A 13633-nucleotide genomic window follows, 5' to 3' on the forward strand; every position below is an offset into this window, starting at 1 on the left:
TTGAAGCAGCTGATCGCCGCCATTTGCAGGGATGAATCTTAGTACTAGGGTTGTGATTTGACGTATGAGACGCAACAAGAGCAAATTGAAGCACAAATTAAACACATGTTTGTTTAAAAAAGTACTGAGTATTCGAGTCTCTTTGAAAAGTATACTTAAATGAAAGAAGTTTCCTAATTTCCGAAATACGTCTGCATAGAGACGCTAAATTTAAGAATGTAAGGCTCTTTCCTGACAAGGTGAAGCGAGTTTACATAGAGTTATTTGCATTAGATAATTACATGAAGATTTTAAAGTAGCAGACAGTACGATTATTATTTAATTCACGTAATTTTCCTGTCAGGTCCGTTTGCTTTTTGCCGGCTACTGTGCACATTTTGCACGCTTACTTTTGTTTGGCACAGTATTGTCCACACTCGAATTTTGGTATGATTAATTGTAATAAATACCGTAGGAATTTCATTCGCACATTAATTTTTAACACTGTTAGCACCTCTGAAAGTGGTTGAGTTTCAAACATTTAATCAAATATTTGACCATTTACGAAGTATAATCACCACCTGACAACACAGATTAAGTATCTAAACGCAGTTATTCGAACTACCTACGATTCATACTTAATATATATTTGGTTGCCTTGGTAACCTGGAAAAGGAACGTCAAAATTATACAAACTGACAGTATTTCCACACTATTTAACCTAGGCCTATATTGCACGATTTCCAGGACACTATACCTTTTTCAAATGAGTTGGAAATCCAAATACTGTCGGTATAGCACCGTCCTTCAGTTGACGTCTATTTACATAATTTTCCATGTAACAATTCTCTTCAAAATGAAGAGAGCACAGCAAATGATTTGCTGTCGGTTGGAAGTTCTCTCTCCGAGTAGCAACTATCCATTTCAGATTTAGAAAATCATTTGTAAGGGGAAACCTAAACAAAAACAAACGCTCATGATGTATTATTTCTCCATGAAAATGCTATATACAAGTAACAGAAAGTAACAAACAACCAGAAATGACTGACCTGTGAAATGTAACATTGTTTCCGTCTTCGTCTTTGCTTCCATTATACTGTTACAATTAAAAGCAGCACACGAACGAACCCTGTTTACGCACCGTTTCCCTGCAAATGGTGGCTTCTACCACGTTCAATGTGGGGACGCGACACTAGCGCCAATGCGCGGTCTAGTTTTTACTTAGTAAGTCTATGGTGTGAACGGACAACCATAGCGCTGCACGCCAACCGACGAACGGCAACAGGGCAATCCCACAGCCAACTGGAGCGCATGACGCCAAGTTTCCACAGTTTAAAAATGGTGCGTTGGCGACCTACACAACATTAGTAGTTTTGATTCGTACTTGCATCTGCCATCCTGTGTTAAAATTTCGTGACTCAATTTTTGGCCAGAAAGTAATGCACCACATTTATTTTTCTTCAACAATTGTTGATTGAACACAGTGAAACGTACACACAAGAAAGAATGATGTTTCTTCCATACTCCCAATTTTTCCAGTAATCACCTTCCCATTCTGTGACCTTCCTCCAGTGAGACACAAGGGTGCGTATGCCCTATGGCTACCATTCCTTACTCTGGTCATGATGCCCTTTCTTCAGCGTGCGTGTCACCTCTCTGCCGTCCTCAAAATTACTTCCACGAGTGGCATAATGGCTGACACAAGTGGAAGTCTGAGGGAGTTAGTTCAGGGTTGTTGGATGGATAGGGCAACAGTGTTCAGTCCTGTTTAGTGATGTGTTCTGGAGTTCTTAAACGTGTGAGGCCGATCTCTATCATAGTGAATCAATCACCTGGGTTGTTATGGCGCCGAAGTGTCTGGAAGCACTTCTTGAGTTTGATTAATGTGTTCACATATGCTACGAAGTTAATGACGCTGCCCCTTGGCATAACAAATGAGCACATCACCAAGCTGCGTCTCGTAAAGTGTGACACCCCTGGATGGTCTCCTCCAACGCTGCAAATCTTGGAGCTCTGCCGAACCGCCTTCTCGTAATGGCCTCACCCTCTTTGCCCAGCTACTAACTGTACTTCTGTCGACTGCAGATGCTCCATAAACTGCCACATACGTTTGTGAATATGCCCAACAGTTTCTTTCTCCAGAGTGAGAAATTCAATGACGCTATTTTGAAACATTGCTGCAGCTACGCTTTCTGTCGGAGGTAATGGAAAATTTTGCGCGCGCACTCCGGCAACTTAAAATAATGCTTACCTAAATTTCGCATTCGTACCATTGTTGTTAGATGACAAAAAAGGTGGTGCTTTACTTTCTGGGTGATCCTCGTACTTTTTTTGAGGTGCAGGAACTTGGTAGCGGATGGGAAATGTGCGTGTTACGTAAATCTGACTCAGAGTATGTATTTATAATCTCCGACCGAAGGATAAATATAAGTATCGTCACATCATCTTACGTATTCTGTCCATGCGGTGCAGACAGATGATGTAAGCGGTCCCTCTAACCGACACCCCCGGGATAACAAGGCCGTCCAGCAGTGTTAGTGACGTCACACTAAGCGGCCCATAGCCGACGCAGCAGTCCACGGACACCTCCGTACAGACGCGCCTGATGCTAACGATCTTCTGTCCGTCATACAGAAAGGAGCGAACTATAATTTGAACCAAAGACCAAATTATATATATTCTTGTAAACAGCATAAAGGTTCATAACGAAATACCGATTACATATACGGGCAGGAATAAGTTTAATCGATTGAGGAACTTTGCCACTATTTTATAATTGTCAGAACACTATTTAGCTTTAAAACTCGCATACAGGTGGTGACAAATGCCAACTGACAGCAGGACTTTTTCAAGCTATTACACTCAAAGTAAATTATCTTAAATACTGTCATACATAGCAAAACCCTCACAACTTTCGTTTACAATAAGGTAACAAGAGTTCGCTTTATCTCATAAAACACATGACTATTGTGAATTTACTCATATGTTCATGGTGACAGCTCTTTTCAAGAATTTTTACAAGTGTATCCCCAGTAATAAAGAATGGACACAAAAGATAGATATCAAATATTCTCCTTTTAACATAGACATCACTGAACACAAGATTCTGTCTTGCACTATGATACTAAGGGACTGCTCTTTCCTTTAAGAAAAGCCTGACAATTTGAAGTTCACTCTGCTATTGAAGATACACTTCTTGAAACAATATTAAAAATGTTATGAAAGGTAAGGAAATGAAAAACAACCAAGTGCATTACATGTAAGAATGTGAGCAAAAGGCTGAGGCTCTCTTTACTTGCCATTTTCAATCTCTCTACAGCTTTTCCACGTAGAAATCACCAACTGCAAGTCTCATTATTGCTGTCTGTTACTAACAAAGTGCTTTTCTATTTAGAAAACCTGACAATTTGATGTTCATTCTGGTACTGAAGATAAGCACTTTTCAGAGGAGTTCTAGAACCTATTCCTGCCCGTATATGTAATCGGTATTTCGTTATGAACCTTTATGCTGTTTACAAGAATACATTTAATTTGGTCTTTGGTTCGAATTATAGTTCGCTCCTTTCTGTATGACGGACAGAAGATCGTTAGCATCAGGCGCGTCTGTACGGAGGTGTCCGTGGACTGCTGCGTCGGCTATGGGCCGCTTAGTGTGACGTCACTAACACTGCTGGACGGGCTTGTTATCCCGGGGGTGTCGCTCTAACCCCACGTAAACTTTTCATGGCATGAATATGCAATGAACGTACGTCAGATGTTCGATTCAGCGTCACGACTCACGAAGCGAGAGGTTCCCTCTTTGTTTTGGCGTTCATGGTGGGGGTAAGTGCGAGATAAGGGGCGGAAGGAAGCATCGAGGATGTCAGGTGCATATTCAGTCTCAATTAAGAGGCTCTCTTAGAGAAAACTGTCATGCATGAATAAAATCCGGGATCTCACTTGATGGTATTTGGGCGATACTTGCTTACAATGGATTGCAGACGTTAAAAATTTTAAAACTAATTACAAGCTGCACTTTGCGCTAAGGTTTCCTCTCAAGCAGTCACAAAAACGTCATTCTTACGTCACGAATTACCGACTAACTCGCAAGTTTAACAACTTGTGTATAAGATTAGGTGGTATATTAGTGTATTGTGTGCAACTGTACAGAAGGTAATATATCAGACAAGCCGTGCTTCTGTTACACAATTTTGTTTTTTCGTAGACTGATTTGCTCGTATAGCTTCTTCTTGGTCATCAGTGACGGTTTATTAAAATAGCAAAATGTGGAAACACACATACTGTACTGTCCGGGCAATACACAAGGAGTTTAGATTTTTTTTAATTTTATTGCACATCCACTTTTATTTCGTGTGTACCTGTCGATTTTCTTCTTAACCTCTTCCTGCATAGACCTAATTAGTAATATGACTAGTAAAAGTGAGACATCTCTACCATTTTGGTAATAGCCAGTGCTGTTTCATTTTTATGCTTCATAGTAGCTTCCATAGTTGTGGAAACTCACGATAGAGGGAGATAAATTGTAATAAAACTCATTTTCAGCAAACATATGCGGCGAAACATAAACACAAATAATATCCGCCATCTCGTAAAATTTTTTGTCAGTCAAAATATTTCAAAAACACGCCCTGCGTTTGACAAATACGTCAAGCAGCGCGTACAGTGTCAAATATTTGGCAAACTTAGTAAAGTTTGACAAATTGTTTGATTGTGTACGGGGGCCTCACATTAACTGACAACTGTCGCGGTAGAAGGGCACATGGTTAAAGAGTTAAAATAAAATGAAATTGCGAAATGTTGAAGAAACAGCGGAGCCAGCCCATGCGACGAGACAGACACTAGGAGAGAGAAATACTTTTTGGATTTAGGTAATACCATATCATCAGTTGGGTGGTGTAAAACAGCGGTGCATCTGACAGTTGGCAGCGTCCGTTCTTTTTCGCGTAACGACAATCAGTTACTGACTGCATTACACGTCTGCTCTTAATTCAGATGAAACTTCTGGGCGGATTTCGCTAGAGACACGAATGACATGTACTGTATGTACAAACATGTGTGAAACTTGTTAAATGTGTGTGTGAAATGCATGGAGGGCATTAATGACAGCTGTTTAAAGCGTTCCACAGTGGTGAAGGAGAACTAATGACAAACAGTTTAAATGACGCTTGAGGCCTATCAACCCGGGGAAATAACCCGGAATTGGCCTACTAAAGCCAACTAAACTACAAGCACATGCGAGCCACATCAACGTTGAATATCCTCTCACGCCGCTGCAGTATTTTAAGTTAGTAAGTTAATCTTTTTTGAGAGGGTAATAAAGAAAAAAATACTTTTGCAAACATTATGCAAAAACTAAATAATTTTAAGCTATAAAACTCACAAAATTTATATGTGGATGACCAAGACGCTGGTCTAAGAGGACAGGAGGAATTTCAGAATCTCGCGCGGCGATAATGCGCTGTAGGCCAGTTTGAGGTTATTTCCCGGCTTGATAGACAAGTGTCTTATGTCTCGACACCTCCTACACCACCACTGTGGCACATTGTAAACAGTTGTCGTTAAACCCAGTATATGTGTGAACTATTTGTTTACGGGGCGAAGCAGGGGGCAAAAATATTGTTCATCACAAAGCACATTAATAAACTTTTTCACATATGACGTAATGCACAAACATCATTGTCATCTCACAGATGGTTTTAACTTAATCAGGGTGAGCAATCGTTTTTAAACGACGTTGGCGATGGTCGCTACTGTCTGATACGATACTTACCTCTCGCTCATAGTCGTCCGAATTTAGTAGCAAAAAGCCACTTCACATACAGCAGAAACACACAATTATTACTTACGCTCACATTTTTCGCAATAGCCTTCGCTTACACGTGTACAGTTGGGTCTTGTTGTGTCCCAGTACTGTAATAACATACTTACCACTAACCGGATAACACGGTTCGATGTCGCAGTTCGCCTATCCAAAGGCTTGTGGAACAACAGAAATTTTATTTTCAATATTTCATATAACCGTTGACCGAATTTAGAAAGGCCGAGCGGTTTTAGGCGCTTCAGTCTGGAACTGCGCGACCGCTACGGTCGCAGGTTCGAATCCTGCCTAAACCTGCCTCGGGCATGGATGTGTGTGATGCCCTTACGTTAGTTAGGTTTAAGTAGTTCTAAGTTCTAGGGGACTGATGACCTCAGATGTCAGTCCCATAGTGCTCAGATCGTATGTTAAAGATTTAAAGCAGTAAGACAATTTTATTGTCAGCAAAATCGATTTTCGGTCACTTAGTGACCATCCTCAGTGCTGTAAAATACAATTAAAATTGGTAGGCACTGGTATCAAGCCATAACCACAAGCTTAGAGCGATCACAAACTCTGACAATAAAACAACAAAATACGGCCAATGCTGATTTTCCTTCCAATTGTAGTAAGACAATTATTAATAGTTAGAAACTACAATTATTAATAGTTAGAAACTGTGTATACGGGGTGGTCAAGAATAGTCAGAAAAGCTTGTAAGGGTGTTGCAGAGTAGGTAGTGCTGAGAAACTATTATTAAGAAAAAGATTCGATACGTCGCACCGTTTCCGAATTAATTAGTATTGAAGTTAGTCAATCAGGCCGTTGCGCGCCCAAATTCAAGCGCCCCGCCAGATACAATTGATGGCCGTTGTTCCCGTAGGGTAAATGACACCGTTTCTACCGGACCTCTTGAATTTGCACGCGCTATGACATGATTGGTCAACTTCAGTGCTAAATAACTCTGAAACAGTCCACCGTATCGAATCTTTTTCTTATCAATAATTCCTCCTTTTTCTCAACAGTAATTCCTCAGCATAACCCACTCTACAACATCCTTATACGCTTTCCTGACTCTCCTGACCACCCAGTATGTCATATGGCTGCATTACCTCACTAAGCCCAAATTTCCTCGAATATGCTCATCCAGTGCTTGATAATGAGAGCACCTGGCGACTTCCAGCAAACTTTAAACATAATTTCAAACATTTTCTAAGCTCTTTCTCGCTTAAATGCTTAACATTCAAATGTTTAACACATTAACTCATTTGTAACGTAAGCTGACGCCTGGAGATGTTTTGTATATTGCTGTTCGATTCTTTAAGGAATCGCTCAAAGTAAAATCGTGAACGGGTGCAACCATGTTTGGTTCCCTGCCGTCGTGAACCCGTTAAGCAGCGCTTCTCTTGCTGGAGGGAATGTGGGGAAAGCAAGCGACAACACATATGTGGGTGGTACATCCCAGCAGGATGGCGATTGTGTGATTAGAATTCAGAAGCCATCCGAAATGGTTCTTTGACTTTTCGTTGTAACGAGGACACAAATGTCCGACGTTTTGTTCCCCTTATGCTGGTGCCACTGATGATTCACCCCATCATATTCCTCAGTTGAATTACAGGTGCTGTTGCTTTTGGCCGAATATTGTTACACGAGTCATGCCCTCATTCCTTCCACCAAGAGTCCAGAATCGAAGTCACTGAGTTTCCTTTGTAACTTAGAGTGTCGACACGAGAATCGCAAATACTTGGATTCTCACCGGTTTCTGTTCTACCGGCATACCAATAGTGTGGCATCCAGGTGATCTTCCAGTCTATCAGTTTATCACTCGTTTCAGGTTTTACAATGGTTCAGTGTTCTATCGATACCAATTTTCTGGCCTGCGGGATTAGCCGAGCGGTCTAAGGCGCTACAGTCATGGACTGTGCGGCTGGTCCCGGCGGAGGTTAGAGTCCTCCCTCGGGCGTGGGTGTGTGTGTTTGTCCTTAGTATAATTTAGGTTAAGTAGTGTGTAAGCTTAGCGACTGATGACCTTAGCAGTTAAGTCCCATGTGATTTCACACGCATTAATTACCATAGGCTCCCTGCATCATTTGGTGTCTTTGTAAGGATTTTCTTGAGTTTCACGCAAAATTTAATGTGGATGTGTTGCTCCTCTATCTCTACCATCATGAAATTCGCAAACTGCGCGACACAACGTTCTACTCAATACAGCACTGAACAATAATGAACAGACATACAACAGTGAAACTTCCTGCAGCTACACGTTAAACACGGGCGTCTGCAGGGATACCAACCGCATTTATACCCGCAAATATTGGGTCTGATATGGACAGCATTTAACTGGATAACTTACGTTTTGTTAGTGTTATAGCTGCAAAAAAAACTGACTGACACAATTCTGGACTGCACAACAATATTGTTCAAGGCATAGTAGGAGTTGCTGTGATTAATAAAGATGATAAAAGCAAATTAAGACAGTGGGAAAAAGATTTCAGCTTGAGGGACTGACAAATGAGAGGAACAAAAATTAAAAGATATGGAGTATTGAAATAAGCACTGGAGATAGGAGGGATAGCTGCATGTGTTAGCAGACCACTTCCACGATTTGAAACACTAGATGCAATCGCTGGGGTACACAGTTTCCATCCTGGGGTGGGGCGGGGGGGAGGGGGGTGGGTGAGGGGCGAGAGGGTAAGTAAGGGTACAGTATCAGGGAATGCATCCAGTCACCATCGACTACTAACATTGCCAAATTCAAATGAACGTTCCAATCTGTGAAGCTATGGGATAGAACTAGGAAAAAAAGGAGAAGACTGAAATAAGAATCAGCAGTGGGCTGTACAGAATTTAAAGACAATGATAGTGGCTGCCTTGAGTGGCTGTGTTGGGAGAAGTCCCAGAACAATCATTGGCACTGGCGATGAGTATACGGGTAGAATCTGTTTGAGACATGAGATTGCTGCAGATTTACGTAATGAGAACTGCTGCTCAGAATGAAGTGGTTCTGAGCAGAATATTTGTCCTTGATGGGGAACTGTAACTCCTGGAAGCGTGAAGCATATGGTTGATCAAACTCTCTGGCTGGGGGTATTCTGTAACACATTAATAGTAAAGTAGCCACTCAAGGTATTGATGTTACCATCTTTGATAAGCTGGTCGCACTGCTAGCAAGCCAGAGAAGTGCCTTCCTTATCTGGGAGCAAATAGAAATAGTACAAGGATGTCAATGCATCAGATGTGAATATATGTGCAATTTAATAGCCTAAATTATGATGCAGAAACATCTAACAAAGAAGGCTGTCATCATATTTCAGTTGGACACCTACAAAGCATAAATTCCCGAAGGATTATTGATTTTGCTAATTTTGTTATTGTTCTACATCTGTGCATATATATGAGACTCTTCACCTAACAGTGAGCTGTATGTTGCTTCTCTAAGATCTTCACAGTGATTCTCTCTCCTATGCCATATTTATCATCTTGTGAAATCTTTACAGCATTTGACTTCTTACAAGTGTTCCTTACAATAAGGGTGAATGGTATGCAGGCGAAATAAAAATGTGATAATATGATACTGCTGATACTGTTTTGTGAGTCATCAATATTTCACTGCAATTTTTATGAAAGTGTTCATATTTTTCAGCATTTTAAAGTAAATAAATGTTTCTATAATTGTAATAATAATGCTCACAAATGGTACAGTTTTGAACAATGTCCATCAATACCAGAATTTGTGTGTTTGAAATACATTTACTTTCATACACTATGTGATCAAAAGTATCTGGACACCTGGCTGAAAATGACTTGAAAGTTCGTGGCACCCTCCATCAGTAATGATGGAATTCAGTATGGTGTTGGCCCACCCTTGGCCTTGATGACAGCTTCCACTCTAGCAGGCATATGTTCACTCAGGTGCTGGAAGGTTTCTTGGGGAATGGCAGCCCATTTCTCATGGAGTGCTGTACTTAGGAGAGATGTCAATGTCAGTTGGTGAGGCCTGGCTCAAAATCGGCATTCCAAAACATCCCAAAGGTGTTCTATAGGATTAAAGTCAGGACTCTGTACAGCCTAGTCCATTACAGGGATGTTATTGTTGGGTAACCACTCCGCCACAGGCTGTGCATTATGAACGTTCGATCATGTTGAAAGGTGTAATCGTCATCCCCAAATTGCTCTTCAACAATGGGAAGCAAGAAGGTGCTTAAAACGTCAATGTAGGCCTATGCTGTGATAATGCCATGCAAAACAACAAGTGGTGCAAGCACCCTCCATGAAAAACATGACGACACAGTAACACAACCACCTCCGAATTTTACTGTTGGCACTACAATGCTGGCAGATGATGTTCACCAGACATTCGCCTTACCCACACCCTGCCTTCAGATCGCCACATTGTGTACCATGATTCATCACTCCACACAACATTTTTCCAATGTTCAATTGTCCATTGTTTTTGCTCCTGACATCAAGCAAGGCATCATTTGGTATTTACCACTGTGATGAGCAGCCACTTGATCGTGAAATCCAAGTTTTCTCACCTCCCGCCTAACTGTCATAGTACTTGCACTGGATCCTGATGCAGTTTGGAATTCCTGTGTGATGGTCTGGATTGACATCTGCCTATTACACATTACAACCCCCTTCAACTGTCGGCGGTATCTGTCAGTCAACAGATGAGGTCGGCCTATACGCTTTTGTGCTGTACGTGTCCATTCACATTTCCACTTCACTATCACATCAGAAACAGTGGGCCTAGGGATGTTAAGGAATGTGGAAATCTCGCATACAGACATATGACACAAGTGACACCCAGTCACCTGACCCTGTTCGAAGTCCATGAGTTCTGTGGAGTGCCCAATTCTGCTCTCTCACGATGTCTAATGACCACTGAGGTTGCTGATATGGAATATCTGGCAAAAGGTGGCAGCACAATGCACCTAATATGAAAAAAGTATGTTTTTGGGGGTGCCTGGATACTTTTGATCACATAGTGCATCAGTATTTAATGGTATTTTTTACTTTTTCCATGTTTCTGTTTATTCAAAAATCCTTATGGTGGTTTATTCAGAGATCCTCATGGTGGTTGCTTCTGTTTTTTTTAAGGAACCAAAATTTGAAACAGTTACAAGAGAGACTGTGGAGACCTTCATGGGACACCGTCCACAAAAAGTGATTACTTCTGAAAAGAGAGATGTTATCAAAGGAATGCCACAGGATCTACTTGCCTCACTTCCTGGCACACCTTCGCAAAATGGTATGGAATGATTCCTAATTTTCTAGCCTTGTATTTGTACTTTTACATGTGTGTTTTCCTTCATGCACATGAGTCACATCACAATTATTTTTACATGCACATATGGTTATCATAAATATATATCTGGCACTGATTTTGATTATCTTTTAGTCTTACCATTCTTTTCATCAGCAGATGTGTATGTTGGCCTGGTTGTGTGATTCATAATAATTCTTGGGATGACAGTTCCTTTCATTTGTGCTGTGTGGCAACACATATAATTCATACTAAAATTCTTAACATAAGAAACATAGGGAGAAAGCATCAATTACAAAATTACTCAAAAAAATGCACTATGTTGCATCTGTGGGTTTTCTATTAACTCCATACATGTTATAAAAATGGATGTATGTACACTGGTCAGCCAGAACATTATGACAACTGACCTAATATTGATATAAACCTGTCCAGGCAATAGCATCATCAGCTGGTGAGGAATGACTGCTAGTCAAACACACACTTGGTGCATGTAGAATCAGTGAGCATGCTGTCTGTTTGTAGAATGGGGAGGTGTATGATCTATCTGTTTTTGACCAAGGGCAGATTGTGATCACTGGAGGCTTGGGATGAACATTTCAGAAACTGCATAACTTGTCGGTTGTTCTAGGAGTACTGTGGTGAGTGTCTTCAGCATTTGACAATACCAAGGAGAAACCATGTCCAGATGTCATGGGGTTGGGTGGTCACCCCTCATTACAGATGTCAGACATCGTAGGTTGGGCAGACTAGTAAAACAGGACAGGTGGTAAACTGTGGTGTAACTAACATAATAATTTAAAGCTGGGCAGAATATAAGTGTGTCTGAACACACAGTGCACCGAACACTCCTAATAGTGGACCTCCGCAGCCAACAAAACCATGCATATGCCAGTGATAACAGCAAGAGATTGGCAACTGTGACTGAAATGGCCATAAGACCATTGACACTGGACGTTGGCACAGTGGCAGAGCATTGCATGCTCTGATGAACCCAATAACTTCTTATGCTCTGGGAAACATTCATGTGGGCATCCTTGGGTTCAGTGGAGCTCATGCATGGCACCATGGTGTCCAAGGAGTATTGTAGACTGGTTGCAGACAATATACACCCCTTCATGATGATCATGTTTCCTGATAGCAGTGGCATTTTTCAGTGAGATAATGCACCATGTCATAAGGCCAAGAGTGTGATGGAGGGGTTTGAAGAACACGGTCACGAGTTCCAATTGATGTGCTTGCCTCCCAAATCACCAGATTGGAACCCGATTGGACACAGCTGGGCTGTGTTTGAATGTGGCATCAGAGCTCATTGCCCTCTCCTCAGAATTTATGGGAATTAGGTGACTTTGGTGTGCAGATGTTACGCCAACTCTCTTCAGTGACCTACCAAGCCTCAAGGGTTCCTTGCCATGACATGTTGCCTCAGTTACCTGTACCAAAGGTGGACATACTATTTGGTAGGTGCTCAGAATGTTCTGGCTCATCAGTGCACGTGTGTATGTTCAACATGGTACTCATATCCCTTACTGTTAGGTAACAATGACTGTGGGGATACTAACCATCTACCTATCACAGTTCAGGATATAAGACGTCATGAACACTAAAATGCACGAAAAACTGCCACATTGTGCATGATATTTAAATTTATTACTTCTTTCCTACTAACTGTATTCACAATATATTTCACAGAAAATGCCTACATAAACTGCTGAATCTACATACACAAATATGTCGTAAACACTGAGTAAGAAAGTCCCTGATACCTAGCAACCTTTTTGACAGTTTTCAATTGTGACACTCAAATGGCTGTAGGCAAAAAGCAATAGCCGTCTTCAGAGCTAGGAAGAGCCGTTGCCATAGAGATCTTTACAAACAATTTGTGTACTGTACTTACGCATTTGTATATTATGCATAGCTTGCTGTATTTTCCTGGCCTCTACATAAGCAATTAAAAAAGCTGTGTCTCTGTATTTTATTTTACAGGAACTTCAAAATTTCGTTCTCCTAGTGTATCTCCAGATATTCCCTCACCAAAGGTAAATTTACAACTAAAGCAGAAACACTTTAGTAGTTATATAAATAGCATTTGACTGCTGTGCTTTCTGTGCAGTACAGCTCATGACTACATGAAAATGTAGACTGGTATCAAGGAGCCATATACAGTTTGTAAACATCTGCAATATTTCAGTAAAAGGCAATGAAGTTTGGCCTACTTTAGTTCTTTTAATACATTATGTAATCAAAAGTATCCGGACACCTATTAGTGAACAGTAGTATAGGGTATGTTCACCCTTTGCTTTTATGATAGCTTAAATTCTGCTGGGTACATTTTCAATTAGGTGCCTGAATGTCTGTGGAGGAATGTACATTTTTCGTCAAGATCTGAAACTAGAGAAGGAGAGTGATGCTGGGCACAGGGGTCTGAAGCTAAGTCAACATTCTAACTCATTTTAACAATTGCTCAATATTCAGGCTGTGACTCTGGGCAGGCTAGTACATTATAGGATTGATATTGTCCACCAATTATTGCCTTCCAGGGTGTATTGTTACACTGATACAAACTATCATCATCTCCCGACTGTTCC

General features: G+C 41.0%; 1 protein-coding gene across 3 annotated transcripts in view; it reads left to right on the forward strand.

The window, feature by feature from the left end:
- The window catches only part of LOC126466320 (uncharacterized), a 597202-nt gene that overhangs the window by 544439 nt on the left and 39130 nt on the right, over nt 1-13633 (forward strand). For all 3 annotated transcript variants that reach the window (XM_050096378.1, XM_050096376.1, XM_050096377.1), the window contains exons 3-4: nt 10880-11030; nt 13032-13084. In XM_050096378.1, the coding sequence (XP_049952335.1) occupies nt 10880-11030; nt 13032-13084 (204 nt within the window). The remainder of the gene's footprint in view (nt 1-10879; nt 11031-13031; nt 13085-13633) is intronic.

This window comes from Schistocerca serialis, chromosome 1 (genome assembly GCF_023864345.2).
Source record: "Schistocerca serialis cubense isolate TAMUIC-IGC-003099 chromosome 1, iqSchSeri2.2, whole genome shotgun sequence".
Taxonomy (NCBI): Eukaryota; Metazoa; Arthropoda; class Insecta; order Orthoptera; family Acrididae; genus Schistocerca; species Schistocerca serialis.